Raw genomic sequence first — 25,823 nt, 5'->3', positions numbered from 1 at the left:
CAGTGGAAACAAACCTGACTAGTATCCATGAGGATGCAGGTTCAATCCCTGGCCTCACTCAATGAATTAAGGATCTGGCATTGCTGTAATGCTCTGAGCTGTGGTGTAGGTCACAGATGCAGCTCAGATCCCACAATACTGTGGCTGTGGCGTAGGCAGGCAGCTGCAGCTCCGATTTGACCCCTGGCCTGGGAACCTCCATATGCCGTGGGTGCAGCCCGAAAAAGAAAAAAAAAGAAAACAGGCTTTAAGTTTTTAAGCCACTCTTGCAAAAGTTTTTCTCTTCCCTATAGCAGAAAGCATCCTAATGCACAGACAAGGGCTATTTTATGTGATGACAAAGATGATGATAACCCAGAAGGCCAAGGGTAGGTTCTATGAGACAAAAGTTTACATACAGGTGAAAGAGAATTGCTTGTCAAACGACCAGGAAATACAATTCCTGGATTGTTTTCACCAACCTGGGGGATCATAGCACTCAGCTGGGAAATGTTCATTTTGTTGTACATGGCCTCACTGGTTCGGTTTTCATGTGGAATCATTATCTGTTGAAAAAAGACTTTGGTTATTTTTTCAAATGAGCCATTTCTTATAGCATGACTACTTTCTACAGGTGTCGAAACATCTGCATAGTATCATAAACTTTTTCAAGATTTTGGCATGGAGCCAAACCTGGGAGAGAGTGAAAAAAGATGGCACTTGAGGCAAGATGAAGAGAATAAAAACAAACTTTCCTGTCCTGTTCAGGGTGAAACACTGTCCTTGGTACAAAAATAACTACTGGAATCCCTCCCTAACCTGTAACATGGATGGGAAAAAAATCTACTGGCTTGGGTTTCACAATCAAAGTAAGGTCAGGCAATGGAGACAAACACCCCACCTTCACCTGTCATGTCCAGGTAATGACCTCAATAATTCATGGAGTAGAGGCCACCCCTGCATTCCCAGGGCAACATTCTTGGTAAAGAGCACTAGACCATCTGGACACCACTGCCACCCGTGATCGTTCTGTCTACTGCCCTCACTTCCCCTCTTCTCTCTCTTTTCTCTGGTCTTGAGATTCCCTGGCCGCTGCTAGCGAATGGGTTCAGTTACCACCCAGACTTATTTCCAAGCCTGCATCTCCAGCCCTGATTCTTCACACTTTCTCATACTTAAGCTCTTGGCCATTTTCACACCACCAAATCTAAGCTTCTAGCCTCTGCCATATTTAATCTAAGAAGAATGGCAATCATCACCTTCCTCAAGGGCCATCTTAACCACCTCCCTGGACAGGCAGTAGCTCCCCAGACCTCTGACCACATCATGATTTTGCCTTAAGGCCCTCCATCATCTGATGTCCTTGCATTAACTTGTCACCTTTCAGCAGGTTAAGTATTCAGCATTGTCACTGCAGTGGCTCAGATTCAATCTGTGGCCCTGGAACTTCCACATGCCATGGGTGTAGCCAAAAAAAAATCCCAAAATCCCGAGAACCACATAATCAAGAAGACCTCCCCTTATGCACACATCTGTCAAGCTGGGATTGGTTAAATGCACACTTCCATGACTATATTTACCAGGATTCTTTTGGGGTTTGACTAGGTTGTCCTGCTGACCCAGCTTCAGTAGTTTCCCTAGGATTACCCAGCCCACTAATTCTGAATGTCCCTATTGAGCTGGGATGTAAGAAACAGAGGTGAGTATTACTGGCTGGCCAAAAACCCACACGCCATGAATTTTTCAGGACAAAATCAGAGAAGGCTGAGTAGCAGGCATCTATCCCCTGTTTTCTAAATGTTTCGGGGCCCTCAGCTTCTCCGTCCTCACCCTCAACAGGAGAGACTTGATATAGCTTACAAGCAGCTTCCTGGCTCCATGTGCATCTCTGCCCCAGAGCATGTCCACACTCCTCCTCCCTCTCCTCAGCCTCGCAGGCCCAGGTTGGAGCCCTTTGGCCTCAGAGCTGTTTTCAGCTCTCTGCCAGCTACTTCCCCCACCCATTGATTTGTCACTTCATTTAGCCTCTTGACAAATCCCAGTCTTGCCTCAGCCCAGCTGTTTCTAGTTCCCTTTTGGTCCAAATCCCTGGCTCAAGGCAAGGCCTTTCCCTCTGTATCAGAGCTTCAGTCCAAATTAGATCTTTGGGTCTCCTATTTGCCTGGGAAGGGACTCCAGATGGCCTCTAGATATGGCTTAGAGGCATAGTTTTTGACTCCAGAACATCTGCAACAGTCTTTGCAGTCTTCAAAGGTGACATGCAGGAATGAACTTTCTGCGCTGTGTGTAGGAGTTTGGAGAGAGATACCCACGGACGCCAGGGCAGCCAAGAGGCCGATTTCTTCTGATCCTGCTCATGAGCCCACTTCTCACCTCAACAACGCACCACCACCTCACCAAACACAAAACCAAGCAATACTTGGACTCCCACACACTTCAGGATTTTTGCCAACTTCTGTTATAAAAGACTACCATCCAATATGCAACAGTTTCTTGACAACAATAGCATTTTTTTTTTCACTACAAGGTATCTCCACCAGCAGATTTCACCATATTTGTTCCCCCTGTTCCTGGAAATGCATAACGATTTTACACTTTGGTTCTTCCAGAAAAAAAGTTACTCTTCTTTCTTTTTTTTAAGGGTCATACCCAAGGCATATAGCAGTTCCAAGCCAGGGATTAAATCTGAGCTGCAGCTGTGACATACATCACAGCTGCCACAATGCCAGATCCCTTAACCCACTGCACCAGGTTGGGGATCAAAGCCATGACTCTGTAGCAACCCAAGCCATTGCAGTCAGATTCTTAACCCACTGTGCTACAACAGTAAGTCCTAAAATAATTTAGAAGGTGACTTACACAGAACATACAATATGACACATCAACATTCATTTAAGTGGGGCAAGAAAAGAATGAAAAACCGGATTAGGTACAAAGTAGCACTATAAAAGTGGCTAATAAATGCTTGCCAGCCTGCCCTATACACTTTCTACATCAAATTTTGCATCCAATATGGGCAGGTGGGACTTCCCAAACCCCAAACGTAGATCAGACTGACGCTGTATAGGAATAGTGTTAAGAGTAGACTAAACTTAAAAAAAAAAAAAAAAAAAGAATCTTCTACTCAAGCCAAATCAGTAAGGATTCATTAAACATATATTCTTCAGTTGAAGCCCAACAGGAGTTTCGCTAGGAAAACATAGTCAGAGTCTCTCCCTGCCACTGTTCCTTGGCCATACCTAAAGGAGCATGTGGACACAGAATGGGCTTCAAGAAGAGAGGTGAAAGGAATGCAGAGCTCTTCTTTCTGTCATGGTTTTTCTTCCTGTGTCTTTCCAGAAGGGGATGCTATTAGTTCTACCTTGGACCCAAAGGAAAATGCCACAGAATGATTTTTATATATTTTTTTTCATTCTGGGTTACTGCCTTTAAAACAAAGAAAAGAAAAATTTTTTTAAATTAAGACTTACCTCAGCTATCTTAATTTCCAATCTAAGTACCGACTTCATGTCATGCTCTGCCCGGGAGCTATTAGCTCCCAAAAGCACGGCAGTATCCACCATGAACTTGTAAAGGGCATCTCGATACTGTAAGAGATAAAGAAGCAAGGTGACCATGACAACAGCCTATTAGGAAGTATGTTTCAGGGACACAGAAGAGCAGAAACAGCAGGTGGAAACAAATGCCCTTCATTTTTCCGTTTTGTATACAATGTATGGTAGGGGCATTATGCAATACCAACCACCTACCCACACTTTAGGACAAAGAAGAAGATGGCTACTTGCGTACCATTTCCATAAGAGACAGAGATGTCCAGCCACCAAGGATCAAGAGAACTAGTTTTCTGGCAACCAGCGATATTATGGATACATGAAACATCTCCAAATGAACCCAGAATAGAAAGTTAAAGGTCAGACTCCTCTTTTGAGGCAAGTGAGGCTTTAATAAAATAATGGGAAAGAACTATTGCTACAAACAGGAGGAATGATCCATGAAGACCACTGAGAACTGCGGTTTATTTTCTTCCAGTTCAATGTACCCACCTCCACACTCAAAACCAAAGACTGGCCATCGAAGCCCTATGTTTTTTCAGTTTTGTATGGTTTTTACAATGTTCTCCTCACTAGCTCAGGGGGAAAAGAAGGGAAAGAAGACAAAGACAATGAAGAGAAACCCACCAAATACAGAATTTCTTTCTGGCATTTTCAGGCTATTCACATGATACTGGAAGGGGACCTTACTTTGTGGGAATTAAAGAATCTTGTTAGTGGTCAGCTCTCTTTTCAGATGTATTTGTGAAAACTCAATACAGCAGGTATTAAACTGTTTCACAGTTATGTTTGGAATAAGGTTTCCTAATGTATATCTTGATTCTATATAGCTATTCTTATGATGTTTATAATCTCAAGATCTATATGGTGCTTCACATAGAGTGGGCCCTTAATAAATATTTGTTTAATCAGTAAGCAAGCTTTGCCCATAGTCTTAATTAGAAATGTTTTACAATTCCCAGTTCAATTCCAAAAATATTTATTCAATCAATACATATGCAAGATGTCTTGCTAGACCTTCTATGTACATAGTGGGGTGGGGTAGTACAGACAAACAATTAAAGACCGCTTGAGTCTGGTTTCCGAATGCGATCCTGTGAGGGAGATAAACATGCCATTACTAACACTAGTAAGACCAACATAAGGTCCTTAATAAAGGTGCTAAGTGCTTGGAAAATCGAGAACTAGAGAATTCCAGCCTCAAAAATCTGGGGACAGAGCTTTTAAAGGAGACAGGTGAGGAGTTCCCATTGTGGCTCAGTGGGTTATGAACCCAACTAGTATCCATGAAGATGCAGGTTTGATCCCTGGCCTCGCTCAGTGGGTTAAGGATCTGGCATGGCTGTGAGCTGTGGTGTAGGTCAAGAGATGAGGCTTGGATCTGGTGTTGCTGTGGCTGTGGTGCAGGCCAGCAGCTATAGCTCCAACTCAGCCCCTAGCCTGGGAACTTCCATATGCCACAAGTGCAGCCCTAAAAAATGAAAATTAAAAAAAAATAAATAAATAAAGGAGACAGGTGAGAAATCCTCCTGTGAAATGTGTGGGCTGTCTTTGTTTGGGAAAAAGTAAAAAATAGATGAGACAGGAATTCCCATTGTGGCTCAGCAGGTTAAGAAACTAATATCCATGAGGATGTGGGTTCAATCCTTGGCCTAACTCAGTGGGTTAAGGATCCAGCGTTGCCATGAGCTACAGTGTAGGTCACAGATGGGGCTCAGATTTTGCATTATTGTGGCTGTGGCATAGGCCAGCCCCTGTAGCTCTGATTTGACCCCCATAGCCTGGGAACTTCTATATGCCACAGGTGCAACCCTAAAAAGAAAAAAAAAAAAAAAGATGAGACAGCAAAGGTGGTTTGGGACCACGTCATGAAGAGGCCTTGAACTCCCTCTAAGGAATTTATGGCCTAACTGGTGAGCAAAGGCACACTGGGAGCTGTGCTTTGAGAAGAGAACTTGTCAAGTGGCGATAAGGAGGCAATGGAATGAGGGGGAGGAGAGAAGAGTTAAAAGACTTTAGGATCTGCTTAGGGCAGTTAAGGCCAGAAAGGAGGTACCAAGTGGAAGAGAGGTTTTGCAGGCAGAGTCTACAGGACTGATCGGCTATAGGGCGGTGAGAAAACTTCAAGCCCAGTTGCTTAAAGGATGGTGACCACAGCAGAAACAGAGGTGACCCCCAGACTGGCACAAGTTCGTCCTCTCCACTTTCAAGAAGGAAAACTAACCAACCTTCTTCGATAAGTGTCCTCAGCCAGAAAGTTGCCTGGGGTCTTGGTCAACTTCCTGCCCTCCAGAGCCTTCTAGAAATAGGCTTTCCTATCAGCAAAGAAGCAGGGATTTCTACCACAAGCCAGCGCTTCCCAATCTAAGGTCCTGCATCTCAGGCTGGGCCAGAAACCCAAGAGCGCCCTGGTCAAGGGTCTTCTGGGTCTAAGGCGCCTTTGGAAGTTCAACAAAGCTTCCAAAATGAATTCCAAGTGTTAGCAAAAAGAACCAGCTCTAATCCAATCTCCAGGAGAATACTAGGTTTCCAGGCCAACCCAAGAAGTGCGAACCGATTGGTCCCATCTCATTCTCATCAACCTTACATTAACCTGGGGCACCAGTTAAGAAAATAGATTCCTCGGCCCCCATTTCAAGTCTACTAAATTGGACTTGCCATGGCTGAGGCCCAAGAATCAACACCGAATAGAAGCTTCCCAGGTGATCGGTAAGCAGTACATTTTGGGAACCAGTGGTCAGCTGGGGGTCCATCCCCACACTTTTGCAATGTATTGTGAGCTCTCCGCACTTCTGAGGAGTGGCTGCAAGCTCATTCCTTGGTCACTCCTTTTGGGTGTGCTGTCTTCCCAGCTCGACTACAAGGGCACTGAGCACAGGGACTGGTAAGCCTTCATTTCCAGATTTCTAGAAAACAGGAAGTGTCATTTATCTGCCTGGATAAAAGGTCTTTGCTTCCTACATTGAGAATATGGTCATCAATACCCACACTGCTCAATTCCAGTAAAGATCTTAGAACAACTTGTGAATCTACCAATGACCGACAAGGTGTAGAGTTGATGAGTAAAACTTACAGACTTGGCTTCTGTGCTATTATCAAGGTAGTCTTCCCTCACAGCCAGGGAGAGTGCTGCTTGGTCCAGCTGTTGAAACAAAAAACAAAGCACTCTGCTTACACTTTAAATCCTTAAGTACCATGTTAACAGAAGTCATGAGCTCTGCATCCCAGCCATATTTTGCACATGTGCCACCTTAACAAAAACAACTCATTACAGTCAGAGCTACCTGCAAACAGGCACAATGACAGATATCAGAGGCCTGGCCCTGCTTCCCTCATTCATGGTTTCTAATCCTTCTGAGGCTCTAGCAATACTGAATAGTCAGTTCCCATTGTGGTGCAGCCATGAAGATGTGGGTTCGATCTCTGGCCTCTTTCAGTGGGTCGGGGATCCAGCATTTCCATGAGTTGTAGGGCAGGTCACAGACGCGGCTCAGATCTCGAGTTGCTGTAGCTGTGGTGTAGGCCAGTAGCTGTAGCTCCGATTTGACCCCTGGCCTGGGAACTTTCATATGCCTCAGGTACAGGCCTAAAATGCAAAAAAAAGGAGAAAAAAAACTGAGTAGCATCAAAGCTATCTGAGAGGGAATAGATCTTAGAGATTATCTGAGTTTCTCCCTTATTTGATATTGTTGAAGAAACAAAATTCACAGAAGTGATGTGAATTCCCAAGGTAACACAGGTGGGCAGAGCTCAAAGGAGAATATTTGTCTCCTGTTGCCATTTCCACTACTTTTCTAATTGTAATATTTGGCAAAATACCTATGTGGATAAAGCTGATTAATCAGATTTTACACCTCCCTGTCCCTAAAATACTATAATGCATCAACTGTTTTTATCTGAAAGAAATCAAATGATAATTTCGTTTTGAGAAATCTTTGCAAACTTAAGAACCCTCTCTAGAAAGTTTAGGATAGGTGATAAAAATACAAATAATAGGAGTTCTCTAGTAGTACAGAGGGTTTAGGATCCAGTGTTGTCACTGCAGCAGCTTGCATCACTGCTGTGGCAGGTTCGATCCCTGGCCGAGAAACTTCCACATGCCACAGGTGGGGCCAAAAAAACACACAACTAATAATCAGACAACTAAACAACTAAAATTGTTACTACAGAAAAGTATAACATAATTTCTTGAATTAAAGCTTTCAGTACTAAAGGCAATCAAAGGGAAGAAGATAATCTTTTCCAAAAACAACTAGAACAACTAGACATTCATTTGCAAAACAAACAAAAAAAGGAATCACAATTTGTACAAAAATTAATTCAAAATGGAACACAGTCCTACATGTAAAAATAAAACTAAAACTTCTAGGAGAAAACACAGGGAAAAATATTTGACCTGGGGTTAGACAAAGAGTTCTTAGGTATGACATCAAAATCAGATCCATAAAAGAAAAAATAAATTGGATTTCATAATGATTTAAAATTTTTGCTCTGTGAAAGACATTGTTTAGAGAATGACAAAGACAAGCTACAGACAGGGAGAAAATATATGAAAATTACATATATGACAAAGGACTTGTATGCAGAATATATAGAGAGACCTCACAACTCAATAAGAAAACAAACAATCCAACTTAAAATTGGAAAAAAGAACTCAACAGATACTTCACCAAAGAAAACATTGAGATTGAAAGTAAATTCATGAAAACATGCTGAACATCACTATTCATCAGCAAAATGTAAATTAAACCTACAATAAAATACCACTATACATCTACCAGGATGGCAAAAAAACAAAAAACTGCTAATACCAAGTGCTGATGAGGCTGTGGAAAAACGGAATCACTCATACACTGTTGGTAGAAAAGCAACATGGCAGAACCACTTTGGAAACCAGTTTGACAGTTTCTTGTAAAGTTGAACATACACCTACATATGACCCAGCAATCTCACTTCCTATTTATCTAAGAGAAATAAAATCTATGCCCACACAAAAACCTGCATGTAACTTCCTTCATTATTGCCAAAAACTGGAGACAACTCAAATATTCTTCAACTAGCAAATGGATAAACTGTGATGCACAATGGACTACTACTCATAAAAAGGAATGAACTACTGATACATGCAACAACCTGGGCAAATTTTAATCACATTATATAAAAAAAGTAAAACTACAGGGATAGAGGACAATATTTAGGGATGGGGAAAGTGGTGACTACAAAGGGGCAACATGGGGTAAATTTGGAGGGAGTGATGGAACTATTCTCTTTCATGATTGTGGTGGTGATTACATGATTTCATGCATTTGTAAAACCTTAAGAGACCTGTGTTTCACAAAAAGTGAATTTGACTGTATGTAAATTTTTAAATAAATTTTAAAATTTTTGTAAGTTCCAGACCTTTATCTAAAACTATGGCTGTTCTTTCTTGAGTATCAGCAACTGTCCAAAGACTGAATAAAACTGATCCCAACAGGAGATTTTCTAACTTAAATCTTATTCACACACTAAAAACTTTACATCACATTAATATAAAATATAAACAAATTAAAAATTAATAGCACCTGAATAAAAACTGAATCCTGTATGGCCGTATTAGTTTATACGCCTTTACACTGTTTTGATCTATCTCCTCTACTTTCTTCTTCATCTTACTATAATCTCAAATGTTTTTTAATACATAAAATCTGTATAGGATATTTGTCTATGAAAATCTCCTTTATAGGCAACAAATTCTACATAAAGGCCAAATTAAGAGTTAATGGAGTTAATGAAAAACTCAAGGAAAAGTACTGCTCTTATTTCTCTTATTTCAAAGGGGAAAAAGATATTTTCGTAACATTCATCTTGTCTGGGTGTACTGCTAAAAACCTCAAATTACTGTGTTCAATCTTCTTCTCTAATTGGCCCCAAACAACCAAGGCATAAGCCAGCCTGGCTTCATCCTATTCCAGTTCTCAATGGACCACCATTTCTTCCAAAAATGAAGTAAGCCAGGAACATGAAACACAATATTATGATTAAGATGTTTTGGCCTTCAATTAGATTTGGACCACTTGGACAATTTTTGAGCTTCGGTCTCAAAGGAAAGGAAACTGTGTAGACAATATCAAGAAAGCCAAAGCTTCCCTCTGACAAAATGAAGTTAAATCCACTTCCCGTAAGAGTTTAGATGATTCAAGTGAAGTTATTGGACCTTTCTTAAACCAGATTGCTATGGTATCTAGGGAACATCTCAAATACACCAAAGATTCTGAATAAGGTCAGTCAACTAAATCTCATTAGAAACATACAAACTCTGGAGGCAAAAAGCGTTCTCAAGAGGCTAATATTAGGACACTATGTTTTTTTTTTCAAACCTCACATTTATAACTGCCCTTAATACTGCAAGAAGAAAAAATAGGTATTTAGGAAATCCAATACATTGCACTGAAATGTGTATTTTTTTTCTCCGGCTGCAATAAACCACAGGTTAGGAAATAAAGTAGTTATACAAAAAGAAGCATCTTATGAAATGGGATGTAGAAAAAGAACAAAGAAATTAGAAAAACTTCGGAGTTCTTATTGTGGCTCAGCAGTAATGACCCTGACCAGGACCCATGAGGACATGGGTTCGATACCTGGCCCCGCTCTGTGGATTAAGGATCCAGCTTTGCCATGAGCTGTGGTATAGGCTGCAAATGTGGCTCGGATCTGGCATTGCTGTGGCTGTGGCATAGTCCAGCAGCTGAAGCTCCTATCTGACCCCTAGCCTGGGAACTTCCATGTACCACAGGTGTGGCCCTAAAAAAAAAGAAAAAAAAAAAGTTTGAAAAACTTCATTTCCAAGACAGTCTGTCCTTGTCATCCTTATGGATTTTGCTCAGAATTACACAAATGCAGGCCACTGGGTGACAATGACTTTAAGTCACTGTTTTAGTAACACACTAAGATGACTCTGGCCTTCTGAACACTCTTTCGGGATCATGTACAACCAAAAGCCTTTTTTTGACCCTTAAATCCTCATTCTTGCTATCTCCTTATACAAAATAAACTCCAACCCACGGAGCAAGATATGTTGCGACATTAACTTCTGTTGTTTCCTATATTTCCATATTTCCTTTCTCCTATTTAAGCCCGTGGCAAATTCTGTGCCATCCTGCCACAGGGGAGCTTTACAGAGGACCATTGGGTGGGTGTGGGCAAGCCTGCTTGCCCAACTGCATGTCCTTGGCATGGGAATACATCAGCCCGTTGGAAAGGTGCTTTTTTCCTTCACCCAAAGGTGCCACCTGCTCGCCCAACAGTATGCCTTCCCAAAAGACTCCTTTTTCTTATCCTCACAGATTTGTGGTATTAGAAAAGCTAAGAACACCGAGGAAAATAGAATGTGATGGAAAAGGAAGTCTAAATACATTGAGGGAGAAGAGTTTGGGATAAGAGAGAGCTCTCCCAGAGCAAAAAGAGGATTCTGCAGGAAGCCAAAGAAGTCACAGCTTCTTGTGAGCAGAGGGACCAATCAACAGCCCCTAGAAAATGTCAGGATTTAAGAGAGAACAGGAGGCCCAGGGCCCCAGCAGCAGAAGGGCACACTTGAAGGGGCCACATGGGCTGGGATGGCAGGTTTCTTTTCAGAAAGAGGTAAGTGATGATTGGAGGGTCTCCCAGGAGCCTATGAGAAGGATGAGAAACGGAGCAGCTGAGAGGTTGGGAAGGTTCCATTTCCAGCTAAAAGGTGGGGCGGGAGCTTAGGTCAGAGATGAGACCGACTAAAGGAAATGCCTATTTCTCGCACATCTGAACTTGAGATCTGAGAGACGTTTGGCACAAAAACTGAAGAGGAACATTCCCCAAATGGCTCTGTGTACCAGTATCCTATAAGCTGTCTCCAAATTCATCTCATTTAAATCTCACAGCAGGAGTTCCCATGTGGCTCAGTGGGTCAAGGACTCCATGCAGTCTCCCTGAGGATCCAGGTTCAACCCCTGGCCTCCCTCAGTGGGTTATGGATCCAGTGTTGCCACAAGCTGCTGCGTAGGTCACAGATGTGGCTCAGACCTGCCGTTGCTGTGGCTGTGGCACAGAGTGGCAGCTGTAGCTCCAATCAGATCCGCTAGCCAGGGAACTTACATGTGCAAGGGTGCAGCCCTAAAAAGAAAAGAAATCTCACAGCAATGGTGAAAAGTAAATTCTAAGTCACTCTTCGTTACACATGGGGAAAATTACCCTGGGAGAGGTGAAACAATTTGCACAAACACATTCAATGAGTAAATCATAAAGCCAAAAAATGAATACCAAAGCCTACTCTTTTTTCCACTTACAGCAATGGTTTGCAAACTAAGGTCCACAAAACCTAAAAGGTGCTTCGGGGGCTCCAAATATTAAGTGAGATTTTTTTATAGTTTTGACTATTTCTAATAAAAGCAACACTCACAAGTTCTATAACTTTGGTAGCCATTGATACACTAGTTTTTGTTACCAGGTTCATGCAGAGCTCAGAAGCTTTTCTTTCCTACCAGTATCCAGACACAGGCTTGAACTTCTGGCAGCTGTGTCATGATGAGGAAGGCTGTAACCCTAATTTGTTAACTCAGGTGTGTGAATATTCACTCAAGAGCAGGGACATAATTAAGTAAACGTGCACTGCACCCAAATGCCAAGCCCCGTATCAAGAGAGAATAATAATAATACACTCTAAAGGTTTTCTATTTCTGTGATTTAAATATCAATGTATCATTAATATTTTCTGATCTGATAAAGAACAGAATTGGGGGAAAAAATGATCAGTTCAACAAAATGTTCATTGCTAAAGTGGAAGCAAAAAAAAAAAAAAGGATCAAAATAACAAAACAATTTAAGTGCTATCTGCAGTCCAGCCAAGCTCTTTCTTTGATAAAACTTTTACTGTTGGCAGTTTTCTGACAGTCTCCTGATTTCACCAATGCGATCCTCCACCTCAGGGTGTGTCCTCATGGCCCAGGCTTTTATAGGGGAGATGTTTCTTTCCCAACAGAAAACGCCACCAAGCACTTAGAACAAGTTTGGCCATACCTTTCGAAAAGAAGGACGAGCAATTCAAGACTGAACTTGACAATGAAATTTTAGGCATGTGCACAAGGTGTTAGTGAGAGGAAAACAAAGAATCACAGCACATGTTCACTTCTTTGTCAGGGGAATAAGGAGAGGAAGGGCAGCTCCCTAAGGCCTCTGCAGATCTCTCCCCACTGCAGTTCAGGGTCCCACGAGTGCGCAGGGTAGACGTGAGAAGCCAACCACAGATCACTTGAAACTCACTCGCCAGCTTCTGGAAAGGCTGACAAACCAGCTTGTTCATGATTTGCATTCTGCAACTCTGGGGGAGGGGGAGAGGGAGGGGCGGGGAACAGTCTAGATCCCAAGGTTTAACAGAATTTTGAGCCTTATCACTTCACTAAGGGGGTCGGAGTCTCTTTCCCCAGGGAAGACAACCCAAGAGGCTAATCCTGGACTGAACCAGTCTGGAGAACGAGTCCGCACTATACCTTCAAGATGTGTTCGTTGGACACCTTGTCATCAGAGGACACGTACAAACGGATGAACACAGAATTACTGTATTGGCCACGAAATGTTGCAAGCGTCTGCAGAAGGCTGAACTTTCTCTCGGACCAAACCCCTTCAGGACCGATGTTAGACTCGAGCACAGGCCAGCGGAAAGGTGAGTGTCGCAGGATGTGCAGCAACGGCTTGGCATCTGCTTTTTCAATTGCTTCTGCAAGGGAGCAAACATGAAGGGAGTTAGGATGGCAAACGGCATCACCAAACTGATATGTCTTCCCAAGAGAAAGTTCCAGTAAGGCCCCAACCTAACTTCTGAGAAGAGATGCAGTGGATTGAGCATAAGCACAGAGAAAGAACTTCTGATGACGCAGGCTTCAGGGTGACTGTCTGAAGTTGGTGTCCTTGACAGGACTGCCAAGGAGGGAACCTGCCCAATATTTCCCACAATAAAGGCTGGGCTCACTACATGGACCCAAGCCAATGAGCAAGGTTAAGCTGTAAATACTCAGCAAGACTAAGGAACAATCCTAACTAAAGCAAATGGCTCAAAAAAAAATTAACTACTTCCCAATAAAAATGAATTACTACTTCAGGCTCTTTCATCATCTTTTACTGCCCTCTTCTAGTTCACCAAGTAATACCCCCAAACCTAAACCCGTGAACATGCTTCCCAGTGGTACTGCTTTCTTCCTGCTACGGCCTTGACAAAGCAGACCAGGAAAAATGTCAAGTGTAGTTTCTTGTTTTTGTTTTTGCTTTTAGTTTTTATTTTTTTGCTTCTTAGGGCTGCACTCGTGGCTTATGGAAGGTCCCAGGTTAGGGGTCGCATCAGAGCAGCAGCTGCCAGCCTACCTCACAGCCATGGCAATGCAGGATCCGAGCCACATCTGTGACCTGCACCACAGCTCACAGCAACACCGGATTCTTAACCCACTGAGGGAGGCCAGGGATTGAACCCACATTCTCATGGACACTGGTCAGGTCTGTAACCCACTGAGCCATAACGGAAATTCCTCAAGGGTCTTTTTTGATTCCAGGTAGACCCAAGATGCTGAGACCCAACAAAGATGTCTGTTAGGCTGATGGAGAAGCAGAAGGAACATGGCTTGCCTGGGAATCTGGATTTCTCTAAGCCCCAGGAGGGTCTCTTGGACACAGCAACACTCCCAAAGGCCCTTCCTCCAAGGCTCCTTCTCGAACCAGACCTAGCCTCCAGGTGCTGGTTTGTGCACTGCACACAGGAGGGTTTACCTCTATGATTCCACCCAAGTTTCTCACGGAGTAACTGATAACCCAAAGAATCAGAGACATCCATAGAAATAAAATGTTCTTATTTTCTCCATCAAGCCAGCAACAGAACATTAAGACAGGAGTAGTCAAAATCCACTGGGATTCTTGGAGAATCACTCCTTTCTTTAAACAACACCTTTAAACATTAACAGGATTCTTAGCAGTTCTCTTTCCTCAAACGGTATCTTTAGACACTAATAAAAACTGAAAAATAAGGGCAGTATATATTTCATTTTCTTTATTACTCACTCTCATTCATGCAAGATGAATAAAGGATTTTGGCTTTCTGAATGGCTTCAGTGTCCCGCCTTCTACTGATTGATTTCTCCAAAAGTGCTAGGAAAGTTAAAAAAGCATTCATTAGTATCACCCAGGCTGAGGTGGAAGCCATTCGATGATCACAGTCCCAGCCTCCAGGAAATTAAACATAAAGACAGACAACCCTGGAAAAGATTCATCTACACAAGACATGTGGTCAGCAGAATCGATTCAAAGTTGCCTGAGGTTCAAATAAAAAATATTTAACATTCTCTTCTCCAAGGTCCGCCTAATTCAAAGAAGCCAAAAGTTCAATTTCCAACTCAGACTGGACCTTCTGCAGGGGCTAATGCTTTCTGCCACCTATACAAAAAGAAACAGAATTCATTTATTCAAGAACCTAAATAACCAAATTCTAGTCCTTGTTTCTGCACCGAGTAATATTCTCAAGAGAGGCAATTTCATCAGGATCGGGTTTCTGACGATTTCTTCACAGCCTAGCCTCTTAGGGAGGTCACCTGGAAGAAATTCCCCATTAGAAGTTTTACTCAATGTTGCATAAACATGCTTCAGACACAGAAGACGCAGTTTAGACAGGAAACGGTGAAACAAGAGTGGAAAGCCTCCCCAAATTGCCTGAAAACTTGCCCATGTACACATTCAAAGTTCTGGCCATTTAAAAGGAAACCATCCGATGACCACAGTCATATATATACAATGGCTGCCAGCATGGACATAAGCCCACCTGGAGAAATGATTTTACTATTTATAAAATCACTTACGCTATTGTTGGAAGGCAGAAAAAGACAGCTGTCACTATTTAATTAAATAAGGAAAAAGGAAAGCCAAGACTCAATAAAAACTACCCTCCCCCCCAAAATAACACCTTGGATGTACTTGACAGTATCAATTTACCGACATGAGGTCCATGCGACACCATGGCACTGCCTACATCAGGCTGTGTCAAACTGCAGTTGTCAAGGCATTTGGTATTTATTTCTGAAACAACCTAGCAGCCTCCAAATGACAGTACAACAGATGTTCCTACAGTACTCTGAATAGCTTCAAGACACAATGTACAGTGTTAATCCAATTAATAAATAATTACATAATCCCTAAAGGGGAGTCTACTTCTAAACTAGAAGCTCTACATTTCAAAAAAGAATGCAACCCAGAGCTTCCATCCAGTTTTTTCTAAGCACCTGTACATCAAACAAGTCCATACAACTAGAAAGATTCAAATAAAGTTGAGTTGGATGTGGCCATTTCCAGTTATTTCAATTTGCTTCTTTCTTGTGTATTATCACAGCAATAAAAGTGGGATAACTTGCCCCAAGGACAAAGGAAAGAGATTTCTTTTTTTAATAAACAGAAATCTCTAAAACCATACCCACATATATTTCTGTTCCAATCATATCATGTGTCTTTCCCCCATATTACTTCCTCAGTCACTGACTTGCAGGGGAAACATATTTGAAAGTAAATAATCCAAATTTCATCCAGGGATGTAATGTTATTCTGATACTATAAACACTCCACAGGCTGCAAACATGATTACCCTGAGGATCAAAAACAAGCCATGCAGCAAAAGAACTCAAAATATTAAATATGTACCTGAGTGTGCACCCAAGGCACTCTGTGTATCAGGAGAAGGGGAGAAGAGGACACGTATATGCTAAGTAAAGCAATTCCCAAACTCTAACCATGCACAAGTATCATCATTTTTGTGTGTCAAAATTCTAGTTTCCGGGAGTTCCCGCTGTGGTGCAGTGGGTTAAGAATCCGACTGCAGTGACTTGGGTCCCTGTAGAGGGGTGGGTTCCATCCCTGACCCCACACAAGTGGGTTAAAGGACCTGGCATTACCGCAGCTGTGATGTAGGTCACAGCTGCAGCTCAGATTCAGTCCCTGGCCCCAGGACTTCCATATGCCATGGGTGTGGCCATAGAAAAAACTTTTGGTTTCTGTACCAGAATTGACTTTTAAAACAAATTCAAATAAAAATAAAAATAATAAATAATAATAAATCAATCAAATAAAAAAGAAAAATAAGAAAAATAAGTAAATAAAATAAAATAAAAACAAACTCAGCTCTCACAGGTGCCTTGTCATATCCTTTTCCTTCTCCTCTCTTCCTTGTGCCCAAGCAGGCAGGAGAATGTTGATATGCAAACAGTGTTGTGACAATCTGTTGGTAGCATCCGTTTTATGCATATGTATATTTCAATTAGTCTTAAGAAGAATAAAATCTAGCCTGGAGAGTCATTAATGAGCAGAAAACAAAGCCTCTCAAAGGCAACTACTCAGGTTATTAGAATGTCCCTAAAGCACTGGGAAGGGCTCAAGGGTCACCCATGTAAGGGCATTCCCATAATAATCTGTGGTGTTTCTTCAAGATTTCAGTCTCCCCTCACCTCCATCCAAGTATCCCTAACCGTGTTACAAAGGAAAACTCCACCTCATTATAACCTACAGTGCAACAAACCTCAGACTTTAAAATCAGCTTCGGAGTTCCTATTGTAGCTCAGCAGAAATGAATCTGGCTAGCATCCATGAGAACACAGGTTCGATCCCTGGCCTTGCTCAGCAGATTAAGGGTCCAGCATTGCTGTGAGCTGTGGTGTAGGTCACAGATGTGGCTGGGATCCCGAGTTACTGTGACTGTGGTGTAGGCCAGTGGCTACAGCTCTGATTTAACCCCTAGACTGGGAACCTCCATGTGCTGCGAGTGCAGCCTTAAAAAGCCAAAAATAAAAAAGTTTCAAAGTGCCTCTGGTCATCAAAATTTGATATACATGTGTATGTATGTCTATATATATGTGTGTGTACATACGTGTGTGTGTGTGTGTGTGTGTGTGTGTATGCAGCGTACTTAACTTTTTCTTACTATGTTCAAATAAAATTGGTTCTGCCCCCCCCCCAAAAAAAGACAAAATAATAGACATAAGCCAACAGGGTAAGCTTCCAATCACAAAGTCATGGGTTCCAGTTGCGGCTTGCTATTACTCTCTAGCTCAAGAGATTGAGCAAATTACTCAATCTCTTGAGTTAATCTCTGAGCTTCTTCATCTGTAAATCTGGATACATAAGAGTGCCTACCTCCCGAGGCTGTGGTGAGGGTCAAATATTTTAATGCACAGAAAGTCCCCATCTCAACGCCGCAACACAAGGTAAGTGATCAATCAATGGCAGCTTTAACAGGCTTTCAGGCTGAGTCAGCCATACACAAAATTGTCAAGTAATCAAGCTTGTTTCTAGAACTTCCTCCATAAAGGTTTTTCCTCCCCCCTTCTCAGGATACTGGTAGCCAAACGCCTTCTGCTAACCTAAGACACTGGCCCTCCATGTGGAGGACTCTTTCACAAACTGGACCTGCCTTAAAGCTAAGCAAAACCTCCTGCTCTCAACATTTCCTCTGGTTCATAGCAGAGGAGATGTTCTAACAAGAGAGAACCTCTGAAAATATTTTGCTCCCGTTCCTCATCCTGGACAACAAGGCCTTTTCTTTCTGTAAACTCTTTCAACGAGAGTGATAACATACATACAGAAACATGCACTGATCAGAATTTGAAGGATTTTCACAAAGGAAACACACTCACATAACCAGCATCATGACCAGATTCCTAGGAGCCCCTGATGCTCCCTTCCAGTCACTATCTCCGATCAAGACAACCAACATCCTCTTTTATTTATTTGTTTATTTATTTATTTCTTTTTAGGGCCACACTAGTGGCATGTGGAGGTTCCCAGGCTAGGGCCAAATCAGAGCTATAGCTGCTGGCCTACGCCACAGCCACAGCCACTCGGGATCTGAGCTACGTCTGCAACCTACACCACAGCTCACTGCAATGCTGGATCCTTAACCTACTGATCAAGGCCAGGGATCAAACCTGCAAGCTCATGGTTCCTAGTCGGATTCATTTCCATGGTGCCATAACGGGAACTCCCCAACATCCTCTTGTCAAGTGCTTACTCAGCTCTCTCTCTCCTATGTCTACTGGTAATCTACCTTTTCTTACTGATTTTGTAGAAATTCTTTATATATTCTACACATAAGTCCTCTGTTGAATATCTGTATTGCAAAATCTTCTCCCATTCCATACAGCTCATTTTCTTAATGGATCATGTGATGAACCAAACTTAATTTAATGCGGTCCAATGTGACCATTTTCCCATCTATGGTAAGCATCTTTTGTGTCCCACTTAAGAAATCTTTGCCTACATGGAGGTCATGAAGATACTGTCTAATGTTTTCCTCTAGAACCTTTACTGTTTCACATCGAGATCTATAGTCCATGTAGAAATTGGTGTTGCCCACAGTGAGGACAGGCCTGGCCTCACAGGGGACAAAACATGTGAGCATTTTAATGAAGAAGGTATTTTTGGCCATTGGTCCTCAAATATTATCACCAAAAAAATACTTTCAGTGCATAAAATTGGCATTAACAGTGGTTATGCTCCATGAGACCAAGTGGTCTCTGGGGCAGCGGCTGGGTCACATCCATCTCTGAACACCCAGGGCTTAGCACTTGATATGGTCAGTGTTCAGCGTCTGCCAAGCTGAATTCCTGGCGAGGAAAGTCTAAGAGATTTTCACCCAAATGAAAAGGAAATGCGAGATGCTGGACTAACTTCTATTATTTCGTTTTTGAATCAGCCATGCCCTGATTATACTAATATCCATAACCTCCTTTTCTCACATTCCAGTCCATATATCATTCAATGAGAGCCAAGATTTCCCCCGTTCTTGGGAATACCCGTTTTTTAAGCTCCCTAAGTCTTGTTTCGCCAATGGTGTCAGGTTAGTCATTCACTTCCACTTCCCAGCTCTTCTTTGGAGGCGGTGGGGTAGTTGGGAGGAGGATACTTAGTTGGCATTGGATCTGCTCTAAGCTCAGACCAGGAGGAACTATCAGTTTTACTCACTCAATCCACCTCTCCTGCTCAGACAGGGCCTTTACTGAGAACGCTGGAAGAGGAAGAGGGAATTCCAAAGAAGATACTCCTGAGGAATTGAGGGTCCCCTGGTAAATCAAGACATTTGCAAGCAGCTCAGGCCAGTCATGTGGAGTTTTTGCAATATTTAGGACTTTCCCAACTAAAACTGTTCTCAAAACCTCCACATGCACAAAGTTTTAGGCCTGTGAGTGAACACCTACCAAGAACCTCAGTGTTGAGCTGATGCATTTGAACAAGACGACTCCCGGAGCATAAGGATTCTTTCAAAACATGCTCCTTTGTGTTCTTACTCTGGACCCTGTAATCCTCCGGCTCCTTGCTAAGAGACAATGAATGCTGGAGCTGTTTACCCAATTTGCTTAATGGAAAGAGCAAATGCATCCTAAAACCTTGAGTCAAATGTCATCAAGGAGAATTCCCAATTTCATGTAGATTATGCCCACCTTTGCCTTAGAAATCAGGGGGAGTGTCCTCTTAACTCTAGTGAGAGAAAGAACATGAAAAATCAAAACTCTGGAAAATCAAATCTGCATTTTAAGGGAAGGTGTGCCATTCCACACCTACACAAGAAATAGAACGTTCTCTAGACACCTATATTTTTTTAAACCTATCATATCATGGGCTGGTTTCTCCTTTGGTGGTACTTAAAAACCACCTTCGGATGGTCCGTGGTTGAATGGTGCCTCTAATCTTACTATTTTTAGCCTTTGTTGATTTTCCAGGCTACAGACTTCAATTTGGTTTTCAGGCTCCTCAGTTTATTTACCGTACTAAGAAATTTCATTTTTCTAACCCACACTACATGGGTATTAAATTCTTATGCAGTCAGACCTGGAGACTCTAAATCAGCTTGCAGGGCTCGTTGTTATTCTTATTAAAAAATAAAATTCCAGTTAACTAAGTCATGGTCTGTGGATCCCATAACCCTCATGTTTTCACATGAATTGTGTGGGATTCGCCTCTGCAGTTCCTCAGCCCCAAAGCCGGTCAAGCATGGGATTAACTGAGTCTGTTTGACATACTGAAAAGACAATAAGAGCTGATATTTCTCATTCTTCTGGAAAACTCTCACCTAAATATAGGGCGAGAAGCTGTCAGAATGCTTTTCTCTGTCCATTTTTTATGCTCATCTCCCAAACGATAATTATTGGTTGGCATTAGCTTAAGAAAATGAGGCAGAGATTATTTTAGGGGCATTAAAAATCTCTAGCTCATCCATCTAAATCATAGGTTACCAAATAACATAAAAATATCCCCATTTTAACATAAAAGACCTCGTTGTCCATAATGAAATCAATTTTATACAACCGCCAGATACTACAAAAGTCTAATAGAAGGCAACTCTTTTATTATCTTCACTTATAAGTGAATTACTAAGGATTACACATATCAGGGTCACACTTCAAAATAAATTTTAACATTACTCTTTGATAGTACAGCATTATGATGAATCTGCCAACATGATATTTTAACTTATAAAAATAGCTTTAGAAAAATTTCTCTTATTTAGAAAATTTCTATCTTAGCAGATAATTCAATGTAAGGCCTATGCTGAACTTAAAGTCATTAGAATTCATCTTCAGGGGTTTTTTTCCTATAGTAAAAACCTTCATTACATTTTCCTGACTATTTCCACCATCTTAACATTATAAGGTAAAGGCCATGCATGGTTACCTACCCCTTGCAGTCGTCCTTCCTGAACAGTCCTGAAACATCCAAGGACCTTGGTGACAGGGTTCATTTATTAAGCACCTGGTCAGTGCCACGTGTATTGGACAGGACTTCAATTCCCCACCAACCCTAAACAGTATGTGTCATTAACCTTAGTCTACAGGCAAGAAAACTGTAATAACTCAGCTAGTCAATTTTAGAGCTCAGATTTGGACCCAGGTCTCTGATTCCTGCTCATATGACTATCAGGTACCCAGTAAAATTGTACAAGTTGCTTTCCTGTGAGAGAACAAGGCCCCCAGGTATCTAAATCAGAAGCAATCCCCACGGACTTTCTGGACAGAGTTCTCGATCATAACTGGATTACATCAAGACTTGTTCTCACTGTGGTAGAATGACTCTGTGCTGAGCCATCTACCCCTTAATCCCTGTCACCCCATTTGTGATCAGGGATACACACTCCTGAGGCACCTACCCAGAGGTAGAAAGCTTGGGGAGATTAGATCAAAACAAAACTAGCTGGTCCCTAAAGCTCGACTTCACCTTATATCCTAGTCTAACCCAGTTTTCCAGACTTGACTGGGGCATCATTATTATCAGAGGGGCTTGGTTTTGTTTTTCTTTTAATTTTTTAATAGAAGTATAGTTGATTTACAATGTTGTGCTAGTTTTGGGTGTACATTGAAGTGATTCAGTTATACACATAAACTTTTTTAAATTATTTTCCATTATGGTTTACAGGATGTTGAATAAAGTTCCCTGTGCTGCAGAGTAGGGCATTGTTGTTTCTCTCTTTCATATAGAGTAGTGTGGATCTGCTAATTCCAAACTCCTAATTTATCCCTCCCTACCCCCTATCTCCTTTGGTAACCTTAAGTCTGCTTTCTATGCCTGTGAGTCTGTTTCTGTTTCAGGAATAAGATTCATTTGTGTCGTATACTAGATTCCACATACAAGTGATATCACATGGTGTTTGACTGTCTCACTTCGCTTAGTATGATAATCACTAGGGCCATCTATGCTGCTGCAAATGGCATAATTTCATTCTTTTTATGGCTAATATTCCATTGTATATATGTACCCCACCTTCTTTATCATTCATCTGTCAATGGACATTTAGGTTGTTTCCATTTCTTGGTTATTGTAAACAGTGCTGCTATGAACACTGGGGTGCATGTATCCTTTTGAATTATAGTTTTCTCTGGATATATGCCCAGGAATAGGATTGCTGGATCATAAGGCAACTTTATTTTAGTTCAGTTTTTTTTATTATTTCATTCTAGTTGATTTACAATGTTGTCTCAATTTCAGGTGTTCAACAAAGTGATTCAGTTATACATATTATTTTTAATTTTTTAAGGAACGTCCATACTGTTCTCCATAGTGGCTGCACCAATTTATATTCCAACCAATACTGTAGGAAGGTTCCCTTTCCTCTACACCCTCTCCAGCATTTGCTATTTGTAGACTTTTTGACGATGGCCATTCTGACTCGTGAGGTGGTACCTCACTGCAGTTTTGATTTACATTGAGCATCTTTTCATGTGCCTATAGGCCATCTGTATGTATTCTTTTAAGAAATGTCTATTTATATCTTCTGCCTATTTTTTGATTGGGTTGCTTGGTTTTTTTTTGTTTGTTTGTTTTTGAGTTGTATGAATTGTTTGTATATTTTAGAAATTAAGCCTTTGTCAGTCACATCAGTTGTGAATATTTTCTCATAGCCCATAGGTTGTCTTTTTGTTTTGTTTGTGGTTTCTTTTGCTGTGCAAAAGCTTCTAAGTTTGATTAGGTCCCATAGGTCCCATCTGTTTATTTTTTTTCTTATATTTTCTGCTGCCTTTGGAGACTGAACTAAGAAAATACTGGTACAATTTATGTCAAAGAGTATTTGGCCTATGTTCTCTTCTGGAGTTTTATGGTATCATGTCTTATATTTAAGTCTCTAAGCCATTTTGAGTTTATTTTTGCATGTGGAGTAAGGATGTATTCTAACATCATTGATATATGTGCAGCTGTCCAACTTTCCCAATACTACTTGCTGAAGAGACTGTCTTTTCTCCATTGTACATGCTTGCCTCTTTTCTCAAAGATTAATTGACCACAGGTGTGTGGGTTTATTTCTGGGCTCTCTATTCTGTTCCCTTGATCCATGTCTGTTTGAGCCAACACCATGCTGCTTTGATTACTGTAGCTTTGTAGCATTGTCTGAAGTCTGGGAGAAAAAAGCTGGTTATGACTCCAGTTGTGTTCTTTTTCCTCAGAATTGCTCTGGCTATTCTGGGTCTTTTATGGTTCCATATTGATTTTAGGATTATTTGTTCTAGTTCTGTGAAAAATGTCATAGGCAGAAGTCACATAGAGGTCACATTAAATCTATAAATTGCTTTGAATAGTATGGCCATTTTAACAATGTTAATTCTTCTAATCAAAGAGCATGGGATATCTTTTTATTTCTTTGCATTGGAATTTTAATATCCTTTATTAATGTTTTATAGATCTCAGCATATGTCTTTCACCTCCTTGGCCAAGTTTATTCCTAAGTTTTTTGACATGATGTTCAAATTTTAGAGGGGATTTTTTTTAACTTTCCCTTTCTGATATCTCATTGTAAAGAAATGCAACCAATTTCTGTATGTTAATCTTGTATCCTGCCGCTTTGCTGAATTCATTTATCAATTGTAGTAGTTTTTACGTTGGGTCCTTAGGGTTTTCTATGTATAGTATGTCATCCACATAGTGACAATTTCACCTCTTCCCTTCCAATCTGGCTATCTTTTGTTTCTCTTTCTTATTTGATTTCTTTGGCTAGGATTTCCAATGATGTGTCGAACAGAAATAGTGAGAGTGGGCATCCTTGTCTTGTGGCAGATTTTAGTGGGAAGGCTCTCAGCTTTTCACCACGGAGTGTTATGTTGGCTATGGGTTTGTCAGAGGGGGCTTGTTAGTACACAGACACTTCTGCCAGTGTCTGCTTCCATAGGTCTGGGGTGGGGCCCATGAATTTCAAACAAATTCCCAGGTAATGCTGATGCTGCAAGTGGAGGAACATACTTTGAGAACTACTACTTTCAACCAAGAGCACTCACCAGCCCTCCTTATTTCCCTCCAACTTTACTGAAGTACACTTGACAGTTATCAGCAGTCCTTATTGATGCCTGTGGCCCAGGATATCCCCATCCCAGATCCCCTCCTCCCACAGTCCCCACATGACCCAAAGTCAAATCAGGAGCTGTATCATTTCTTTGCTGATTTCCTCGCTCTGCAGTTCTATTTTAATTCAACTTCAGCAATCTTCAAGGAGAGGGGTACTTTGTTTTGTCCTGGAAACATTCTCCTTGCATTGGCCCATTTAGATCTAAGTTAGTCCTCACTTAGTCCTACAAAACTCAACTTTAAGAAGTTCCTTTCTTAGGGTGGGGGAAAAAACTGTAATTGCAATGTATACATCTAAGGATAACCTGACCCCCTTGCTGTACAGTGGGAAAATAAAATAAAATAAAAACAAAAAAACAAAAAAAAAACAAAACAAAAAAAAGAAGTTCCTTTCTTAAAGGTGAAAGGCAATATGGGTTTGAGGTGAGAGTCAACTGGTTTAAAAGAAAAAAAAAATCAGCACTACCCCAGAAAGACTTCCACATTGAAAAAAAAACAACACAGGACAGCTATTTCCAACTCCTGCTTACACCACACCCTATGTACAAGGAGGAAGAGTGGGATAAATATTGCATCCCTGAAATTCTAAAAAATCTGAGCTCCAGACTTCACGATTCCTCTTTCATTTACGACAGCAGCATCAAAACACTGTAAACACAGGTTTAAAAAGCCACTTCCCAACTAACCCCTGTTTTCACTCCCACCTTCCACAGAAGGTGAAAGCAGCAGAGGTTCTATTTTTGGCTCTTCCAACCACAGTGTGTGGTCAAGGGAGACTGTCCCTCTAAAACTAGGACTCTGGCATTGAGGGGTTCAAAGCTGGGCTCTTTCCTTCTCTGCCCAGAATCCTCTCTTGCAAAAGAAGGAAAGCAATAGCACCCGTGGCACAAGCAGAGGACCCAAAAGGCACAAGAGTTTAACTTCAGCACCCACTGGCTGTGGCTGCCCTAGCTTATTCTGCTGGGTGCCTGTGGGTGTTTCCAAAAACACAAGGGCTACTGAGAACAGACAATGACCCTTCTTTAGGCTGACCTGAGGAGAAAAGAGAGAAAAGACTACCTCATAATGACTGAGGTTTTCTGAAGCAAGGAAGACATTCAACCTTGCTCTGGATCCCAAACTAGAAAACAGAACAGATGCTGGGGCCTTCGGAACTGACCTCCATACGTCAACTCCCTCCTCCAAGCCTTGCAGCCATTGTGCTCTTTGCCAAAGCATCACTCATCGCACCCTCCACACGACATTTACAAATGGCTTCCCATCGCCCAAGGACAGAAGCTAAAATCTTTGAACAGCCCACAAGCCCTACCTGCTCGGGCCTGTCCTCTCTCCTCAGTTTTGTCTAGTGTCCCCTTGCCCCTCCAACCCTGAGCTCCAATCACACCGGGCTTCTTGGGTTTCCTCAAAGGCACCAGCTGGACAGAGGCTTTGCTCAGGCAGCTC

At 41.6% G+C, this 25,823-nt stretch overlaps 1 protein-coding gene across 24 annotated transcripts in view; it reads right to left on the bottom strand.

The window, feature by feature from the left end:
* PHEX (phosphate regulating endopeptidase X-linked) overlaps window positions 1-25,823 on the bottom strand; it is a 242,618-nt gene that overhangs the window by 160,862 nt on the left and 55,933 nt on the right. For all 24 annotated transcript variants that reach the window (XR_014834519.1, XM_085006096.1, XM_085006095.1 and 21 more), the window contains 5 exons: window positions 14,586-14,672; window positions 13,031-13,257; window positions 6,604-6,672; window positions 3,450-3,566; window positions 462-545 (listed from right to left, as the gene is read on the bottom strand). Coding sequence is in view for 23 of the 24 variants with exons in the window: in XM_085006096.1 (XP_084862222.1) it covers window positions 462-545; window positions 3,450-3,566; window positions 6,604-6,672; window positions 13,031-13,257; window positions 14,586-14,672 (584 nt within the window). In the remaining variant the exon portion in view is untranslated. The remainder of the gene's footprint in view (window positions 1-461; window positions 546-3,449; window positions 3,567-6,603; window positions 6,673-13,030; window positions 13,258-14,585; window positions 14,673-25,823) is intronic.

This window comes from Sus scrofa, chromosome X (genome assembly GCF_054392235.1).
Source record: "Sus scrofa isolate SSC_HxYL_T2T_F1_AM1 chromosome X, Sscrofa_HxYL_maternal_Yorkshire_Landrace_v2.0, whole genome shotgun sequence".
NCBI classification, from domain to species: Eukaryota; Metazoa; Chordata; class Mammalia; order Artiodactyla; family Suidae; genus Sus; species Sus scrofa.
This window is presented reverse-complemented; position numbering and strand designations above follow the sequence as displayed.